The 21,307-nt window shown below is 36.4% G+C and overlaps 1 protein-coding gene across 1 annotated transcript in view; it reads right to left on the reverse strand.

Moving 5' to 3' along the window:
- Nucleotides 1-16,263: 16,263 nt before the first annotated feature.
- Nucleotides 16,264-21,307, reverse strand: part of LOC121734279 (opioid-binding protein/cell adhesion molecule homolog) — a 109,322-nt gene continuing 104,278 nt past the window's right edge. Inside the window, exons 8-10 of the mRNA XM_042124775.1 lie at nt 19,627-19,737; nt 17,659-17,721; nt 16,264-16,604 (exon numbers count right to left, since the gene is read on the reverse strand). Of these exons, the coding sequence (XP_041980709.1) occupies nt 16,420-16,604; nt 17,659-17,721; nt 19,627-19,737 (359 nt within the window). The 3' untranslated portion in view covers nt 16,264-16,419. The remainder of the gene's footprint in view (nt 16,605-17,658; nt 17,722-19,626; nt 19,738-21,307) is intronic.

Below are 21,307 nucleotides of genomic sequence, written 5' to 3' on the forward strand. Positions count from 1 at the left end.
ATCCGTCCGCACATTGGCGCGATCCAAAGCATACTGAACGACCTTCCTATGTGTGGATTACTCACAAACGCCGTTGCAAGCGCACTGCCAACGCGTCTGCAGACGCGTTGGCCAACGCGTTCGCCTATATCAAGAGCCGCCATAAGCTATATTATTGTAAAGTTTAATTACAATCCGTTCAGTAGTTATTGCGTGAAAATGTAACAAACATCCATACATCCACACATCCACACATCCATACATCTATACATCCAAACAAACTTTCGCCTTTATAATATTAGTAGGATAGTAGGATAGTAGGATAGTAGGATTCAAGACGTGAGTGGACGAATAGGGTAAGTAACATGAAAAAACGTCTCGTTTTTTGTTTTAATGGAGGCCTTAGGGCCGGAAAAAATATTTGAAATAGAAAAAGTATGGATAATATGTGTGATAATATATTAGCTTGGTTATGAAGTAAATAAGTCATAAGTTTTATTAAAATAATTAGGAAAAAAATGAGTTATTGTCCGTATGTTGCGAAATGTTACTTGTTCGATTCTTCCACTCACGTCTTCAATTTATTACTTCAAAACTAAAAAAAAGTGCTATAAAACTGTTGTTATAACTTACAACAGCAACAACTAAGGAACTTTTAAAAATTATAATTATTACAATGCCTTACCGTTATTAATTTTTGCATGTTACTTTTATTCCTATAGACTAGAGCTTAAAAGTTGCCTTAATTTTACCACCACCACTGGTGGCACGCGCTAGAAAATGTAGAGCACGCCACTGGTCGAAATTATTTTAACCAATTTAGGTTATAGATGCTGCTCTGCATGATGGGGACCAAATTTGGCTTTCTAAATACGCATGGGATCACAAAAAAATGTACTGCGTGAAATTTTAACATAAAAAAAATCGGCCGGAGCATAGCCGCTCGCGCCTATCGGCATAAAGTTGCCATAGTACGACATACAAAATATTTTTTATTACTATAGGTAAATCGTTCTGCTGCGGGAAAATAACCACTAAAATTTCACGTTGTATTGAATGGCACTGAAGAAATCTTCACGAAAAGGGGCACATTACTATGAAAAGGTTCGCCATCACTGCCCTACAATATTCACTTTAAGCCCAATCTCTGTACGTAATAACCCTCCATGAGTGACAGTTTGGTTTTAAATACGGCACTCTGAGCTGACCAATACGCTCACCTTTTCGCGTCAATAATAAATACGTGTCCGGCCACCGCAAGGGTGATCGCTCTATTCGTGTGTAATTCGGGTTGAGTAGGGTCGATCGCGATTCCACTGACTGACTAATTTATGTCAAATTGGAATTTAAAATTCTGACACGCAAGCGTAATGGATTATAGGGCTTAATTAAGGTTTCCTAAATCTAGATATAAAACGATAAAATAAAATTTTCAGCCTTTGATTTTGTAAATTATTGGTCTTACTAATAATTTGAGCTTAATCAGGACGAGCAAAGCGAGCCCTAGTATATCCCACAATGCTTACATTTTTAATATACTTTATACAAAAACTATCAAGCCTATTGATTTGAGCTACATAGTAATTTTTATTTATATGTCTTATCATTAGTCAGTCAAGGTTTTTTATATGTAGATGTGTTACCTCCAGTCAGTTAAGGTGTGACGACGCGAGCCCTCACAAAGCTCGACTTTTAGTTAGTTATACTAGATTTGCTACTCTGCCATGATATAATTTTAAATACGGTAGATATAATTTTAAGACAAATGTGCTGATCCAGAGCCTAAAATACTACCAATTGTTATACTAGTTAGTTTTTGTTTTTGCGTGAGCCGTGAAGTAAATAAGTATACACATGTTTTCCATAGCCTAAGTTCTATCTCTTATTATACAGCGAACGCGCTTTGTAAGTGCAAACTTTTGCTTTTAAAATAACAGTATGTTGTGATTGTTAGACTAGGTACACACGGCATGGTCCTGCACGTTTTTTTGCAGTATACGTCTCAACATTCATACGCCTATTGTACTGCAACAAATCGTGCAGTACAATCGACGTTTGTATGGTTCTATATACATTGTACATGCGCCACTATTTATTTGTTAAGACGTATACTGCAAAAAACGTGCAGGATTGTTCCGTGTGAACTTAACCTTGCAGGTAAGAAAAGTCGAGAACCAACAGCAGCCTTTTCTGTGGTAACCTTCATGATGTAAGCATGTAGTCTATTATATTTTATGTTTGGCTGCTCTTAGAACACCTACCAAAGGGAAATCCGCGTGACGAGATTATAATTACTTTAAAGTTCCATGCATGGACATTGGACGTAGAAAAAAAGGTGGACGGAGTCTTATTATACACAATACACTGTATCTTTAGAGTCGGCCAGGCTGACTGCATGTACTTACACGGTGAGCACGCACACATTCTTACGCTAGTACGGCCATTTGACAGTTGAATGTGTGCGTGGCCGACTCTGAAGCATAAAGTTAATATACGAGTACCTATGCCCTGAAGACACAGTGCTGTGTATAATAAGACTCCGTCCGTCTTTTCTTTTATGTCCATGGTTCCATGATAGGTCCAACGGTTTCGGCTCTTGTTACACGTTGTCTTTACACTCTACAAACTTTCTACCAACTTAACTCTACGTAAGACAAATCAAGAGAAGTGCCAAAGTCGAAATAAACACGTTATTTACAATCCCTAATTGTGAGAGGGAATACGAGTAGGTAAATGATATAAAGTCGAATCACGATCTTCTCAGATTTGTCCGTGTCCCGAATAATGTGTAGCATCAACAAAGCTAAGATATTTCATCTTCATGTACGTGTTTCTTACGAAATAGTAGACTTAATTATTTCAGGTTATGAAAGGACATAAAAGCACCATTGACCTATAGAAGAAATGTTTCTGGACGTAACTCCTGAGTGACCGTGTCAATGATTTCAGTTGTGAGAAAATTAATTATTAGTATAATATTATGTCTAGCCCATAAAGTTAATATACCAAGCGGAATAGAGAAACAAAGGCCTGAGCAAGAGAGATGTCACTATCAGTAACACTGCGTGGTAAATAGAGACGTGTGATACATGTCAGCAGCACTCTTTTTTGACGTCCAGTCGGCACGTGCCGCACGTTGACAATTTAATATTATAGAAATCATGTTCAATCATGCTTGGGTAAGTGTATACGTACACATATTTTTACACACACATGAAGCCAATTTCGGTTTCGTTTGACAGGTCGAGATTGCTGTTCTATTTCGCTAGGTTATTAACTTTATGGTCTAGCCCTAAGACATAAAGTAAGTTTTATATAATTGATGTATTACACAGACCATGTACTTTTACCCATTTAAAATGATTTATTGTTCAAATTAGCGGGCCTACGTTATTTGGTCGGTATGCCTAGTCAATGTTAGCACGACCAAAATATGAAGATCTACCTTCTGCCTGCAAATCAATGTTTCAAAGAGTACATTGTCTAAGAATTATGTGAAGAATAAATAATAATGTTGTATATATTTTCGAGTTCAACTAATTTTCGGAGAGAATATCTTTATTAAATCAATAAATTGTAGGCTAAGCATATCCGTAATTATTTTTTCTTAAGTAGAATTACAAATGATCTTCATAACTACAAACCATCTCTTTTAAGCTGATCTCGCTACGTGCTTTTTACCAAACGTTACCAAACTACTTCTAGTTATATTTTAACATCCCTTGCAGGTATAGTTTACGATAATTGATAAGACAGACGTTTGCTTATAATGATGCCAGTTTTTTAATATAAACTACATGCTACCTTCATTCAAACATTTATTTATAGAATACTCACTATTCACTCCGCTAACCTTTAATCGAAGTTCAATCTTATATCTCTTGAACTTTTACATGGATTGAAATAATAAAAGTATTTCATGTCTTAAAAACATTTTTATTTTTATCTTCGGGAGGTTGGCATTTATTTATAAAGTTAATAAAATTGTTTCTATTTTAGACACGAATCTTATACGTGGGAGACAGTGTTGCCAGAATGTTACTTTTGTAACATTTTACGTTACTTTTGACCCTTGCATGTTACATTCATGTGACATGACTAAAGATGTTACTTTTACGTTCCTTTTGGTACTTAATTGAAAAAAAAAGATGTTTGAAACCAATAATGCGAAAACGAAACGCAGTAAGTTTTATTGAGTTTTGTCGTTACAGCTGACAAGGCTTTAAATGAACGTGGCAAAAAAGGAACTAACGCTGCCATCATACAAAAACGCAATTTTTGACAGTTCTCCTTTATCAGCAGCGCCCCCCCTCCACGTTTATTTAATTAAAGCCTTGTCGCACCTTAGTTTTAAGTTTTGTTTAATGATCTTGTTTCAGTTCATCTCTATATTATTTATAGTATGTTTTCGTGCATTCTGGATCTCCCCCCCCCCCCCCCCCCCCGGCATTTTATTATATATAAGTAATACGAAATGTTACTTTTCCCCTCAATATGTTACTTTTCGCATGACAATATGTAACTTTCGAACATACAGCTCTGGCAACACTGGTGGGAGAGCCATGCTTCGGCACGAATGGGCCGGCTCGACCGGAGAAATACCACGTTCTCACAGAAAACCGGCGTGAAACAGCGCTTGCGCTGTGTTTCGCCGAGTGAGTGAGTTTACCGGAGGCCCAATTCCCTTCCCCATCCTCCCCTATTCTCTTCCCATCCCATCCCTACCCTCCCCTATTACCCTATTCTCTCTTAAAAGGCCGGCAACGCACCTGTAGCTCTTCTGGTGCTGCAAGTGTCCATGGGCGACGGAAGTTGCTTTCCATCAGGTGACCCGTTTGCTCGTTTGCCCTCTTATTAAAAAAAAAATTGGAAATCTATTGTGTCTGCGATTGTTAAGGCGTCACTAAAAAAAAACAATTAACTATTGATACCAAAACGAAATCGGTCAAAAATACTTGACGTTCAATAGGTACAATAATTAATTTTCAATCAATCGAATAAAAACGCTTCGATAAAGGGCATCGAAATTGACATTAATTGCCTGTCAATATAAAATGGCGACAAAAAATCAAAGACAACAATTGACGAATTCTCATTTCCTTGTAAAACAAAAGTGCGTTTCCTAATGAAGAGATTCCGAGAACCGGCTCACAATTAGAAAATTTATTTATTTTATGATTACTAGCTATTTGACCGAGCTCTGCTCGGTATTCGATAACACACGAATAAAATGACATTTTCTAAGAATGATTCCTAGCTAGATCGATTTATCGCCCCCGAAACCCCCTTTATACTAAATTTAATGATAATCATTGGAGCCGATTCCGAGATTCTAATTATATATATAGATATATACAAGAATCGCTCGTTTAAAGTTATTAGATTATCACAATATCTATTATTTAATCCGGCAACTTTTCAGTTGTTTGTTTTCTTTCTATAAGTGGTTATTGTATTAATTGTATAGAAAAGTATATCCACTTAAATTGAGGTAAATTATTTGGCATTTACCAAGCATAATAATATAACTTCCTCCTTTTTGGTTGTCGGTTAATATTAATATTATTATTACAATGATCGGATTAGGCAATAAGGTCCATTTTCAATCCTCGAATGTTGCTTCGAACGCCTGACTCACGTGCGACTGAAAAGTTAAGAAAAATATTCAAGGAATATTGATCCCTGTTACCTAATTATTAAAAAGCCGTAACATTCGTATTAATATGTAATCGCCGAAAATTGCCTTCGAAACGTAATCATCCTAATGAACGAGAATCGGAGTGGGGCCGTATCGGCCATAAACAAAAAGCAATTTAATGCTGTGATTAATAAATTAACATTTAAATTGTTTTACTTGGGCATTACCATCACAAAGGTCGGTAGGCGCGGACAATGGGCAGGGTCTTGGAGTTCTCTTACATTTGAATGGCCTATTTGTATAATGCGACGGGCTTTAATACGATTAATGTTGAAGGACTCTTTTGACACTACGCTTGGAGGATAAAGTTTAGGATAAAGAACTCCAGGATTCTACTTATTGGATAGCTCATGGCTTGATTACACCTACCGAAAGAGTAGCGAGAGTGCACTCGGCCTGTACTCGGTATGTCTATTATGGATGTAGTACTCGGCCGAGGGCACCGTCTCGCCACTCTACTCGGTAGGTGTAATCTGTCCCTAAGATCCGTTACCAATGATGTCCCATACGTCAAAAAAATCGGCCAAGTACGAGTCGGACTCGCGCACGAAGGGTTCCGTACCGGTATAGAGTGAAAGTAGGCAAAAAATTGTATTTTTTGTATGGGGGCACCTCTTAAATATTTACCTAATTAAATTTTATTATTAATTATTATTGTACAAATATAAATAAGGATTTTGTGAAAATTTCAAATACCTAGCTGTTACCATTATTGATTATGAGCGAAAAATTTTTGTTATAGCGGCAACAGAAATACACAATTTGTGAAAATTTCAAAAGTCTAGCTATAGCGGTTCTTGAGTTACAGCAGGAGACAGACGGACAGATGGATAGACGGACAGACAGAAGGACAGACATCGAAGTCTCAGTAATAGGGTCCCGTTTTTACCCTTTGGGTACGGAAACAACGAAAATTCTACAGAAGTGCGAACGAAACAGCAGGGAAAACGTCGCAATGTAAAGTAACCCTAACTAATTGTTTTAACGTCAATAGACTATATCGATCGAGCTCATAAAGGAAGGCTGCATTATTGTGTAAAGGGAGTCTTAAACTACAGTATTTTAAGTTTAGATGGATGCACTTTGCCGGAGTACTGATTTTATAAAGTTTCCGAAGACTTACATAAAAAGGCTATAATACTAGATTTATTAGTACCAGTTTTTTAACGCTGTTTCACCTAGGTTCTGCTGCTGAACTTTTGAATTCTTTCAGATAACCTAAAAGTATCATTATTTTTAAGACTGGTCATGACATGGAAATGAGCATTAGGTAGGTACTCGATTTAATCGAAACGATTATTATTATTATCGTCGATCATGGGAAAACGAGACACAATAGATATTCTATTGTGTCTCGTTCATCGGTGAGCGTATGGGGCTTGATGAATTAATACACAATAAATAATATTATTCAACGTAAACACTTTTTCATAGACTTTTAAAGTTAAAATAAGTTTTTAATAATAGACTTTTGGCATGGTAGTACCATCCCAAAACTTAACACTTACAAACTTTTTAATTTGTTTATTTAATAAAAAATATGTAAATATTAATCCATAAATCATAATTTTTATTTCAAAGAATGTAGTAACAAATTGATATGTTAATATAATCAATGAGATAATCTGAAGCATTCAGCTTAGAATTAAGATCGCAATTACTCCTTATACAACAATTGGATGCCATAATTAATTATATTAATTATAAACACGTGGATTAGTAATAATTACAATATGCACCGCCTAAAATCATTACTAATATCTGCTTATCACGCGCCATACAATTGATTTGTGTATAATTGCTGCCATCTGGTTCAGCATTACTGGGAATCATAATAATCTAATGGCTTCTCGTTTGAGAACTTTTGTAAATAAATAATAAGTAGTTCACCCTGTACTTAAAATCAAACTCGATCAACAAAGATACAAGTTTTACGTGCTTGCTTTTTCATACTATATTGTTTTGTTACTTCAAGTTCAGAAATCACGCTATGTAGACGTCTAATTATGTTTCAAAATATACAGATATTTACAAACTTAAAATAGAAAACTACAAAAAGAAAAACTTCCCCAGGACGTCTCCATCTGGCAGAGTGCCTAGCAAGCTGACAGCATTGCCAGGTTGGATGGCAATTGCTATCCGCTGTGCCAGCTCTGGGGTCTCGGGTGGCTTCAATAAACTTCTTAGATATTTCTCTAAAAAGTTTGTGGCGGTACCCACAATTCGCCTAACATTCCTGCATCGCGCTATCGAAGTTTCGGAGAACGGCAAGATATATACAACGTCTGAAATGACGTCAGTGGGGCTTCGGCCTGACCGAGCATGCTATCTCGCTCGGTCGGAAGATCTTCCTTTTCGGCCGCCACTAACAACGTTAAATTGGTGACCACCGACAAGAACACGCATCCTTCTGGACATCAATCATCATCAACACTCCCCGCCCCTCCGCACCACGTCAGCAGACATCAAGCATAACCGGGTCGCCTCGACCATAAGCCGCGTTGGAGGTCCGCGCCGGTCGAACCCGCGTCTGGCTTGAACGGGGCAGCCATAGGCTACAACGACCGGTCAGCAAGCAGAGCACGGGGTCCCTCTCCTGGTCATTGCACGCGTAGCTTCGGCCCACACCTGACAACACAAGCGCATCGAAGAATACCACAGGTCTTCGGGGGGGAGTGATGTGGCGGTACCCACAATTCGCCTAACATTCCTGCATCGCGCTATCGAAGTTTCGGAGAACGGCAAGATATTTACAACGTCTGAAATGACGTCAGTGGGCTTCGGCCTGACCGAGCATGCTATCTCGCTCGGTCGGAAGATCTTCCTTTTCGGCCGCCACTAACAACGTTAAAAGTTCATGTGCTCCCGGACCCCACGTGCCTACTGCCTAGGGTTTCTACCCCTAATGGTTCAAATATGAGCTGATATCCGCTGAGGTTCTCATATTTGCGCCGCTTTGGGTTCTCTGCTTGGTTGGCGGTTGCGCCCGCACAGCTCGAGGTGTCCTGCACATGGGATAAGGCGAGTATGTCGACACAAGCTGTAGCGTCCCATACACAAGGGCCCGTCCCACATTCCAGGGGACCAGGGTCATACCATCGGGTCTCTTGCCATCGTCGCGCGCCAAACCGGAGGGCTGCAGTATCGCTGGCACACCGGCAGTGACAAGAGCCCGACGAATGAGGTCATTCAGGCTGTGATGCCGTGAAAAGCGTCCAGCGCTTCGTGAGCAACACAATCCGTGGTCACAGTCAACTATATAAGGCCCGCAAGGGCGTACCCAGGATTTCAGCTAGGGGGGGGGGGGGGGGGGGGGCAGCATACCTGTTTCGAGAAGATGGTCGGTCTGGTATATTTAAAATAAAATAAAATAAAAATTGTTTTATTTCTGAATAGATTTTAAGAAAATACTTTCAGGACGTTGATGTACTACGGTGCCTACCACCGGTTCGGGAACTAACCCTGCGAGAAAAACCGGCGTAAGAAACTCGCATGGGGCCCACTTTTTTACCAAAAAAAAAGCAAGATAAAAAATTAATCTTTTAAAATAAAATATACAATGCTGTAACTTAAAATTAACCAATGCCAATTACATACATACATATTGTAAGTCATACAATAAAGTAGAAGTAGCCTTGTAAGCAGCCATCCTACTCCCAAGATGTACCATCGTTTATGAAATCATTGACCTTATAATAGGCTTTGGCACACAAACGCTCTTTGACTACTTTCTTAAAATTATTATTTAAAAAAATCATGATAATTGAATTTTATTAATCTGCCTGAAAAGATATTTTGTGTCCGACACTTCATTTTGCGCAGAGTAGGTAACACGTTTTCGATTCCCACTTGCCAGAAAAATTGACGTTTATTTTATCTTCTGGGGCAGCTGCCCTTACCTGCGTACGTCCATGCAAGCACACATTAAGAGCCCATATGACTCTAACTTGACTACATACTTTAACCTAGATCTCAAAATCTGTAAGGTCTAGAAAACAGATTTTTTGACACAAGTAACTTCAGTTCATAAAGATTAAATGCTCAAGACGAAAACACGATTACTCAAAAAATGCTCGATAGTTTCTTTTTTACAAAAAACCTTGTTTTAGACACATTTTTGCTTGGATCTTCGAAGTTTGCTGTCTTTTCTTTAATATTTTTTAATATCTAAAAAGTATTGATAAAACCTAAATTTGCTCAAAACACTTTTTTCATAATCATTATAGTTCGTCTTTTATTCAAGTAAAACTAACTCGGCGATGATTCCGCGCCGTCCTTTTTTCACCTGGCATATGAAAGACGGGCGTGAGTGTGAAGAGAGAAGAACGATGTTTGATTTTTAGAGTCAGGTGAGCTCTTAAAGTATTATCTCTTTGTTTTGTTACATGGATGCATTTAAACATATTTTATTAAGTATATTGATGTCTATCAATCCACTTTTCGGTCGTACAACAAAATAATAAATAGCATCATCTCTACGATCTCTACGAAACTTTTAAAATAATAATAGTAATAATGATATAAATGTAGTTAAAACCATATCAATAGTTATATCAAGTGCTGGAATTATCCCAAAAACATTACACAGTAGTCTCAAAACACTCAACAATCAACATTCATCCACTCACTTATATCCTTCAAAAGGCTGTAATTCTTAATACATGCCGAATCATCAGAAAATTCCTGTTGATTACTTGATTATCAACTTAAGCTGAAACTGCTTGCTCACAAGCCCGCACCTTTAGTGAAACACCCCTAGTGGAGAAGTAAAAAACTTAAAAATATAAATAATAATACGTACACTCCGTCCATTGATACGAACAATTTAAATATTTAAGTACTTACCTGGTATGTACTTGGCTTCGGCCCGTACATAGTAATTTGCCGGTGAAAACCAAGAAATTCAGAATAAAAACATAATAATAATATCTATGGACGCTTCACACCACGTCAGTCTGGCCCCGTGGTAAGTACCTGAAGGACTTGTGTTACGGGTACCGAACAACGGAAATAATATTAAATACTTTTATACTATACATACATTTAAGATTTTTATTATATTATACATAATATTATAATTATTTAATACACATCCAAGACCCAGGAACATTGAAAACTTTTTGTTCCGTCGGCGGGATTCGAACCCGCGACCCCCGGCTTGAGCTACCAACTCTCTCACCAACTGAGCCACAGAGGTCGTCAAAATGCATAATATCATTTTAATACCTCTGATAGCTTAAATAAATTTTATAACTCCCTAAAGGGCTTCTATTTAGTTTATCATACAACTTTATTTGCTTAAAACCCCCGAGTCCGCTTAATATGTTCATTTGTTTATTGTGGTTATATTTATTTAACTCACCAAATGTATTCCAAACAATTATTAGATTAAATTCATGAGTTTCAGAGAAAACTTTATCTTTGAAACCAGACAGTTCTGTTTTTACAACGTATAACATGAATGAAACATAAATCATAATATTTTAGGTTGTGTTCTACGAATGATAAAAACTAAGGAAAAGTAACAAAAAACATGTTCTACAATATTTGCCAAAAAAGTGTAACTAGGTACACATTTTCAATACATTTGCAATGATTATGTGGCCTTGAGAGGTATCAGGCTGACGTTACATGATAGTTCGAAAGAAACTAAATTTAAAACGGTAATTAATGGGAGTTACGTTTCCTTTATAGTTTTTTCACAGTAAACTCTATACATGAGACATAACATACAAATCTAAAGTATTATCACTTATAACCACAGATATAGATCATGATAGATACCGCATGTGTATGTACTTCGCGTGCCATATCGCGCGCCCAAACAACGAGCATGTTTTTTTAGTCTGCTATCGGAATCAGATGTCAATCGAAATTTTAAAAATGCCTTAATGCCTAAAAGTGCCGTATTGTGCTGTAGAAATTGAAATAGAAACGTTTGCCTACATAATGGGCACTTTTCTTATCATCGGTACGTCACAGTAGCTTTAAAAAAGTGGCACGTTCGTTTTCATAAAAATGGAGCTACATGCGGTATCTATCTTGATATATATCTGTGCTTTAACTCATTTGTATTACATGTATAAATATATTACCATTCTAGTCATTAGTAGCCACATTCTGTTTATTTATTTGGAAATACCCACAGGCTTTTAAAGAGTTAAAAATGTAATAAGCGATTGAAGCCGTAGAAACTCCTTTGCCAAAAACTTATCTAGCTCGGAGGCGTTTCACCTAGGAGTGTTTAGTATTACGTAAGAGCTGTCTACTGAGTGGAATAAAGATAAAAACTAGCTCATAAAACTAGGGCACCGAGAAAATAAAACTTTAAGTGCCGTGTATAATAATTGAAGAAGTAAAAACTTGAGATTCCTTTTGTATCAAGCAGTTGGTATAAAAACTTAATGTAATTGGTATTGTTATTATCTTTGAGTTGCTGGTGTTTGTATATTTTAATTTGTTAATAGAGCTACGATTTTCAAACTTTTTGGTGGCGGATATTTGACAGACCACAAAAAAAAAAAGATTTTTTTTTGTTCTAGGATGATTTTTTTCATGCTGGTGTCTAATGATATTTCACAGAACGATTCATTTATGGCTCGCGGAGCGAATCGACTTTAATATTATGATGAGTATAATATAGTATTGTCCCATATCTAATGTATAAAATTCTGGTGTCCCAATGTTTTCCTCCAAAACGGCTCAATCGATTTTAATGAAATTTTGTATGTACCATCGAGGAAATTGATTCTTAGGCAGTTGACGGACCTACGTCATGTGGTCGGATTATGTCAATTCAATGTTAGCTGTGATCGGTCGGAAAGGTTTAACTTAAGGCGACCAGATTACTTAGGTCTGCCATCCGCCTAGAAATAAACTTCTCTGATTCGTTAGACCTGAGAATAGGATTTTATCTACTTTTTATTTTGATACTAGAAATAATTAATATGACAAAACAACATTTGCCGGGTCAGCTAGTTATTGTATAATAGACAATAGGACTATGCAACTTGATGACAACACGTAGTAGTTCTACGTTTTGTAATTTGTTTCAGTTATACCATAATATCGGTCTATCAACAGGACTATAATGTTAATATTTTTAATCAGATACAGGCGGGAATAAAACTTATGTTTATACTCGTATTTTGTTAATAATACCACTGAGGACGCCATAAAAATAGTCTCTTCAAATAAAACAACATCATTATTAAACATTTTATTGTTATTTAATAGATACATAATATTTACATTGATAATATTATTATATAGTCTACAGAGAACAGGTTATTCGTATTATTAAGTTATATGTACACAACATCCTAGAACTAAATAACGCTTACATTAAAGGAATAGGCAAAAATGAAACCAAGCATTGTAAAGATGTGTTCACAATAGTGAGATTTGTAGTAAATACAGTAATATTAATAATTTATTTATTTCTGAAAGAAAAAATAATACGTCAAAAATAATTTTTATAATATTATAAACGTTGTCATAATTATTATTAACGATTATAATAACTAACCGTTGATAACGAAAACTTTACTAATAGAATAATAATATTATTTTATTATAAGTTTAGTTTTCACAACAATACACAATATTATGTGTATGTACTGTGTTCTCCTAAAATATAAAATGTGCAATCAAACTTTTATTACGATATATCTTTCACTGTATAAAGTTGTGCTAAAAATTTGATGTCTCGACATAAAATATTGTATCAAGCGCAAAAAACGGTATTGACTACGTTGTCTGCGTACGTTGAAACAACGAAAACGGAAGAATTTTACATAAAAGGTATTTTACATAAAATATCATCGAGTTTTTTTTTATAAATAGTCAGTTCGCTGCTTTAAATAGTAACTTCATTTTATTCCTGATTTGAAATAAATTTTATTCACATAAATATAAAAAAATACTGTCGTTTTGAAACACTTACGTCAACACACCTTTATAATAACTGAGGATTATTTTGATACGGTTAAAGTTAAATCGAAACTATTATAGCGAAAATACTCGCTTAAAACTAACCCTAACTATGTTACTTTAACCAAAATATGTCTATTGTCTAATATTTACAATAACTAATAAGTAACGTTTATACAAATTATTGATATGCTTGGTTAATACATTTTTTTATTTTGTACATTATTCGATTTTTATAAGTATCTGGAGGCACAGTAGTGCCCCCGCCAAGACGAGCCTGTAAATAACTGCTTACTCAAATAAAAGTAATGATTAGATATTCATAAAAAAGGCAATCAAAGTTAGAAAATACACAATAACATAAATAATACGATCTTTCACTATATCGAATTAATATAGATAATATTCATTAAGTATTTTTACATCTATTCAATTTTCGACTTTATAGTACAAAGGGCAGGGTTCTATTTTCAATTCCTTTGATTTTCTCTGACTAAAGTGATACGGCATAACTTAATCAAAACTTTCATCTTCTATTCAATGAACAAAATTAGCAAAAATTAATCAGTCACTCTGAAAACATAAAACTTTTATATTGATTTGCTAAATATTTAAATACTTTACTAGATGACATAACTACTTTGCGCCAAAATTCGATTATCGTGCGAGAACCGTACATTTTTCCGGGATAAAAAGGATCATAATATTATAATATGTCTTGTCCCGGGACTCGAAGTATCTTCCTAACAAATTTCGAAAAAATCGGTTCAGCGCTTTGGTCGTGAAGATGTAACAGACGTACACACTCTTACATTTATAATATTAGTATGGAAGTATGGATATATGGATATGATATATGAAAAAAAGGATCCGAAAGGCTCAAAAAGTTACAAAATAGATACAGTCAATTCGGAGGAGGCAAAAAACACGACAGAACTTCCCATAATATTAAATAGATCAGGCCAATGCTTTATTTTAATCTATTTCATGTTAATTTCGGTATTTACTGAAACAACAGTAAGTTAAACAGAGCTAATCCGAATTCGGAGTAAATTGCTAATAGTTAGGCCACACGCACCAACGAGCGAACTATAATCCAATTGTTTAGTTCGAACGAAAATTGTTTAAACAAAACAATGAGATAAATACAATTACACAAAATTATTATGGCTTTGATGTTCTGAGGCCTTCTGGATTAGGCATTAACGACTGATGCCCTGTTGCTAAGATTTTCTGACAGGCTAATCTATTCAATTGCGTTTATGATAAGATAAAAATGTTTTCATTTTGGCCAATTTCCAAAACAATGAACAATGAAGAACAATTTTTCTCTCACTTTTTTGGGAAAAAGGGGGACACGTGCGAGTTTCTTACGCCGGTTCTTCTCGCCGGGGTAGTTCCCGAACCAGTGGTAGGCATCAGGTAGACATTCTGAAAAAATTTGATTCAAATTTACTCAGAAATAAAACATTTTTTTTTATTAATGTTGAATACTGAATAGATCTTGTGAAAAAACTCTAAAACTGGTAATTAGTGGGTTCTTCAATAATATCCCTGTCGCCCCAGCTTGCATATTTTTGAGTAAAGACTCGAGAACACAAGAAAGAAAATATACTTTTCCATAACAATTAACCATAAAAATCACGTTTCGTGGAAAATGGGCCCTAAATTACGAAAATGTTTGGAAAGAAAAGTCAGTATATTTTTGCGTAGCAGTCTCGTCGAGCGTGCTACGAAAAGCGTAGCAGTATAATATTTATGTCAGCAGAATAAACGACAATTCATTAGTTAAAATATTCTATTTAATTGCTCGATATCTTTTATATCCATACTTAGGGCCTGTTTCATGACTAGTCTGTAGTTCTGATAAAGTGCCGAATAGGTTATTCACAACTTTTTTGACAGATTCTCCATACTTGACCTGTCAAGTTAATTGGTGGATAGCCTATTCGGCACTTTATCAGAAAGTGGTGAAACAGGCCCTTAATATTTTAATGCGAAAGTGTGTCTGTCTGTCTGATACCTCTTCACGCCAAAACCGTTGAACCGATTTGGCTTAAATTTGGTATGGAGATACTTAGAGTCCCGGGAAAGGACATAGGATACTTTTTATATCGGAAAAATGTACGGTTCCCGCTCGATAAACAAAATTTAGCGCAACTGAGTTGCGGGCGTCATCTAGTTATAAATAAATAAAAAACTTAATTCTAAAAAAATAACAATTTACTTACAGACTTATTGCTGGAAGCAGTTTCTTTCAGGCAACTAAAATTATGTGACATAATGGCAAACATTGTTGAATTGTTTAATTGAGCTGATGTAAATTTTCTTTGCAAAGGTGTTTTAAACATAAACTTTGTTAGACTAGCCCACAGACATAGATCAAGATAGATACCGCATGTGTATGTACTTCGCGTTCCCAAACGACGAGCAATGCTCGTCTTTCGAAAGTCTTTTCTTTAGTCTGCTGTCGGAATTGAAAATGCCTAAATGCCTAAAAGTGCAGTATTGAGCTGTAGAAATTCAAATAGAAACGTTGGCCTACATAATGGACACGTTTCTTATCATCGGTACGTCACAGTAGGTCGGAAAAAAGTGACACGCTCGTTTTCATACAAATGGAGCGACATGCGGTATCTATCTTGATCTATGTCTGTGGACTAACCATAATTTATAGAAAAGTTTGTAAGGGAAAACCAATATATCCTGAGTTCTAAATAAATAACTTACTACTAAAGCGATACATTACAAAATCATAATGATCTATAGTCTAAAATTAAATTGACAGTCAATTCTGAACCTTGAGCTTATCATCTTGCGGTGTATTTTACATTGGTTTCGTATGTGGCATAACTAAAGTTGAGGATGATCTGTGGTGCGAGAGAGAGCAGTGTTAGAGTGAGAAGGGAGATAGAGATTGTACTTGCAGTTGACTCCGCGGTTGGCAGCCAGTTGTTATCCAACACTGATTGTTCTATGACGTTCTGCATTGTATCTGTTGACAAAATATTAGGTTTAGTTTGCACGACGCGAAGAGACGATGCTTGAAATCGTTGTTTTACTTATAGAGTTTGACTGTAGAGTTAGGCTTCAGTCTCGAAATCAGCAGCCGCGGGGCGGAAGCGGCGGCGGCGTGGGAGTGGCGCGTTCCAATGTATAGATTTATATGGAACAGCCGGGCTAAAATGGTCGCTTTGGAGAAACATATTATTATGAATGATGTGGGAGAGCCATGCTTCGGCATGAATGGGCCGGCTCGACCGGACAAATACCACGTCCTCACAGAAAACCGGCGTGAAACAGCGCTTGCGCTGTGTTTCGCCGAGTGAGTGAGTTAACCGGAGGCCCAATCCCCTACCCTATTCCCTTCCCTACCCTCCCTTATTCCGTTCCCTTTCCATCCCTACCTTCCCCTATTACCCTATTCCCTCTTAAAAGGCCGGCAACGCACCTGCAGCTCTTCTGATGCTGCGAGTGTCCATGGGCGACGGAAGTTGCTTTCCATTAGATGACCCGTTTGCTCGTTTTCCCCCTTATTTCATAAAAAAAAAAAAAAAACATAATATGATGCATTTTTTTTAAATCGCAAAATGCAAGTCTGCTTGCAATTCATGTCTAGTAATTCGTACTAATTTGACATTTATCAGTTTGACAGTTTTGACAATTCATTTGCTGAATTGATTGAGAGGAATTGCTAAATGTGACCATTTTAGCCCCGCTAGCCTTGAAAGCAGCGGCGTGCGGCGTCGTAGACGGCTTCCCGCGCCACCACTACCGCTCCCGCCCCGTGGACTTCGAGACTGAAGCCTTAGAGCTAGTTTCAGATTGCAACATGACGAGGAAAACTGGATTTTATTTACTACCAAAAAAAGTATACATTGAATTGACCGATGCTGTCCACGGTGTTGAGCAGCTTATGACAATTTTGGCTAAATGACTAATTTAAAAGGCATCGCATTTCCTCATCAAGTTTAAAATCATATTGAAAAAAAAATGCTATTACAAATTAAGATGAGCGAGAAAAACGAAACTGTACTTACCATACTTACCGTACGTGGTAACATCTGGGGTGTAAAACTTCTGCTCGGCTGGCTGCAGAGCGACCACGTAATCTAAAAACCAAAGAAAACGTCACTTTTGCTAGTTCAAACTGTTTAAGCTGCTGAGTGAAGTTAGTAACTGGTTCTATTTAATTGGTAAGATGTAGTAAGATGAGGCAATGCACGATGCGACGTTGCAAAATGGCGATACCAAAATGTTGAGAGGCATCACGCTATTGACTTGTTAACTTATATTTCGTTTTTTTATACTGCGGCGAAACCATACATTTTTCCGGGATAAAAAGTATCCTATCTCCTTTCTCGGGTTTCAAAGTATCCCCATATCAAATTTCATCAAAATCGGTTCAGCGGTTTGGGCGTGAAGAGGTAAGATACAGACAGACTGACACACTTTCGCATTTATAATATTAGTATGGATGTAATAATTAATATCAAATATCAAAGACATTTTTTAGCGAAGTTAATTAAAATGCAAAATTGCAAAAAGTTAATAAAGAATTTAATTGGAAAGAGATTTCCGTATCGAACGCGCCGCCTCTGTCGTTAGTGTGTACCAGAAATTGTTTTATTATGCGATTAAATTTTCATAGACGCGTTATAATAATTGTTTTGAGGAAAGCATTGAAATGATTATGAAATTATTTGAACTATAGGTATGTAGGTGTGTAGAGGCCTTAAAGGAAGATCTTCCGATAAAACGCGGCGGTACGGCCTTTATATCGATTTCAGCTGACGTATATTCTGCGACTTAAAATTCGATAGCGTCATGCAATATCGTAATGCAAGTTGGTCGACCGTAGAACAAGACAAGTAGTTTATATTAGAAGCTAACCTGTAAATGGACGCGGCTTTCGTAGCTTGCTTATAAGCGTTTAAAAAAAAACTAGGCCTTTACATCCGTTGTGGATGATTTATACAGTATTTTTCAGAGCGAAGTAACCACTCCTCAAATACTGTAGTGCCTGGGACAAGATTTTTAAATGTCCGTATGGTTGCCCAAGCGCATACGGCATTCTCGCATCATAGTCGGCCTAGTCCAGAGGAAGGAACTAGTCAAGACGTCTGGGACCAACTATATGCGGGTTTCCTTACGATGTTTTCCTTCACCGTACGAGCGTCCGTATTATGTACTTGAGATCAGAAAATGTCTCATAGGTACACGCCTCCACCCGGGTTCGAACCTGCACCCTCTAGGAGTGCAAACCGAAGGTCTGCCCATTAGTCCACGGACGCTCTAAGCGTTTCAAAATTGTTACTAATTCTCCTCCTAAAACCTTTATACATACTGAATTGATGGAGTTGCATTCAGCCATCAAAATTCCAAACCTCTCCTTATAACAGTTTAAAAAAAAACTAAAAAAACATGCTTTTTCTAAAATTTTTTTCAAAAATTTTAACAACTAAGTAAAGTTTCGAATTAATTAGACTACTTTAGATAGGTAAAAATCATGCTCAAAGATTCCGTTACATACATACAACCCAAGATAATAAAAGCGTGTTAAAATACAAGTTGATCTTGTGAGTTAGGCATCCATTACACGATCATACAAGCGACAGTCTATTCCGTCAATCATGAATTATGTTTGACTGATGGTGACTGATGGACTGACGAATGTGGGGAGGCTTACGCCAAAAGAAGAAGAAGAAGACTGACGAATGGCATTAGACGGTCACTCAATTCTCTTCAGTTTTATGTCCGTCAAAGCCAAAATTTTCAAAGGTAAACGTTTCTAATTTTTTTCCCATTTTCTCAGATGTGACAACACTCACTCAAAATTCGTGATTGATGGTTGCATGAAGCAAAAATCAAGATATCCAGATTTTCGTCAATAAACTTCATGCAACCGTCTGTCATGCTTTTTCTCGGTAGGTTATCCATCAGTTACAGCCATGACTGTGGTAAAACTGCCAGCAAAACCTACCGTGTAGTAATGGATGCCTTACACTTATACTTACGTGGCATGGTTGTCAGCTCTGTGGTCGTCGGCGCGGGGGTGGTTGTTGTCGTGGTCGTCGTCGTTGTTGTTGTTGTCGTCGTCGTTGTTGTGGTTGTTGTGATTTTTATTTCTAGAAGAATATTTTAAATTAAATAGGGCTGAGACTAAGTAAAGTTTATTCAAATCTAATGTATACAGATAAAAGAAGATATTTTGACCAAAAGTGGGGCCTTGCATGTTATTGCGTAAAATTTTGACCATGATTGACCTCTTGATTGCGCAGTTATATACACTGTAGATAGTATTCATATTCGAAAAAGATCATCTGCAAATATGTTCCTCTAGACTTATTCATATTCACGTTTGTATTTTTCTACCAAAAAAGCCAACAAGGTGACCGTACTATAATTAGTAATATTTAAATTAGTAACATTAGAGAATGCTATCATAATAAACATTAATTCGATCATAATTGAATGCAGAAGGGTTATGTTAAGAGAGCTTTTTCCATTAAAGACATTAAAAACCTCCGTTGTTTCCGATAGAAGTCAAAGCTACTATTTCCCCCACTTACCAGAGCACAACTTGAAAATAAATTAATTGAATACGATCTAAATGAAGAGTCTTAAAACCTAGATGAGTTCTAGTACTGAACTAAATTGAACGTTATTACAAAAAATAAAGTTTAACAACTAAAACCCGACTACTAAAACACACTCTAAAAAGTACGAAACAAGAAAACAGTTTATAGGGATATGGAAAAGTTTAAAGGATAGCCGTGGTCGTATGTATGCCCTTTATTATATTAATCCTACTAATATTATAAAGGCGAAAGTTTGTTTGGATGTATGGATGTGTCGATGTATGGATGTTTGTTACTCTTTCACGCAAAAACTACTGAACGGATTTTAATGAAACTTTACAATAATAATATAGCTTATACATCAGAATAACACATAGGCTACAATTTTAACCGACTTTCAAAATGGGGGAGGTGTTATGTTCGTTTTCTTATGTTCAACGATTACTCCGCCGTTTGTTAACCGATTTTCAAAATTTTTCTTTTGGTATATAGGGTATCATTCCAATTTGGTATTATATTTACAAAAGTGGTGATCTGATGAAGGATCCATAAGTAATCGAGGAAACTCCTCAAAACTTATAGGGAAACATGTGGTGACTTCGGTTTCGTGAGAAGTATTCTAAGCATATGCTACCAACAAGTAAGATTTTGCACCGAGATATACCATAAAGTGGCATTTTAATTGAATTTTTCGGAACGAAAAAAGATCAGAACGGCACCTTAGGTTTATTTCCACAGTTTGTCCATACTTTCGCATTTCCGCTGGTCGCCGTGCTAGCACTACTGGTATACCGTGGTTCGGAAGGTGCTGAGAGAACTTCTGATTCTTTATAGATACAAGTTTGGGAGTTTCGGCGTTGTTTTAAGAACAGAAACATATGCTACTATGTAAATTACATTCATCATCATCATCACCACTACCATATTATACCATTTCATAGTCTTTTAGACCGAGACTCGAGTTTGTCAAGCGATAATTAAAAAAGATCTATATCTACCTAATATTATAAACCTGAAGAGTATGTTTGCTTGAACGCGTCAATCTCAGGAACTACAGGTCCGATTTAAAAACTTATCTCAGTGTTAGATAGATCATTTATCGAGTAAGACTATAGGC

This window comes from Aricia agestis, chromosome 15 (genome assembly GCF_905147365.1).
Source record: "Aricia agestis chromosome 15, ilAriAges1.1, whole genome shotgun sequence".
NCBI lineage: Eukaryota > Metazoa > Arthropoda > Insecta > Lepidoptera > Lycaenidae > Aricia > Aricia agestis.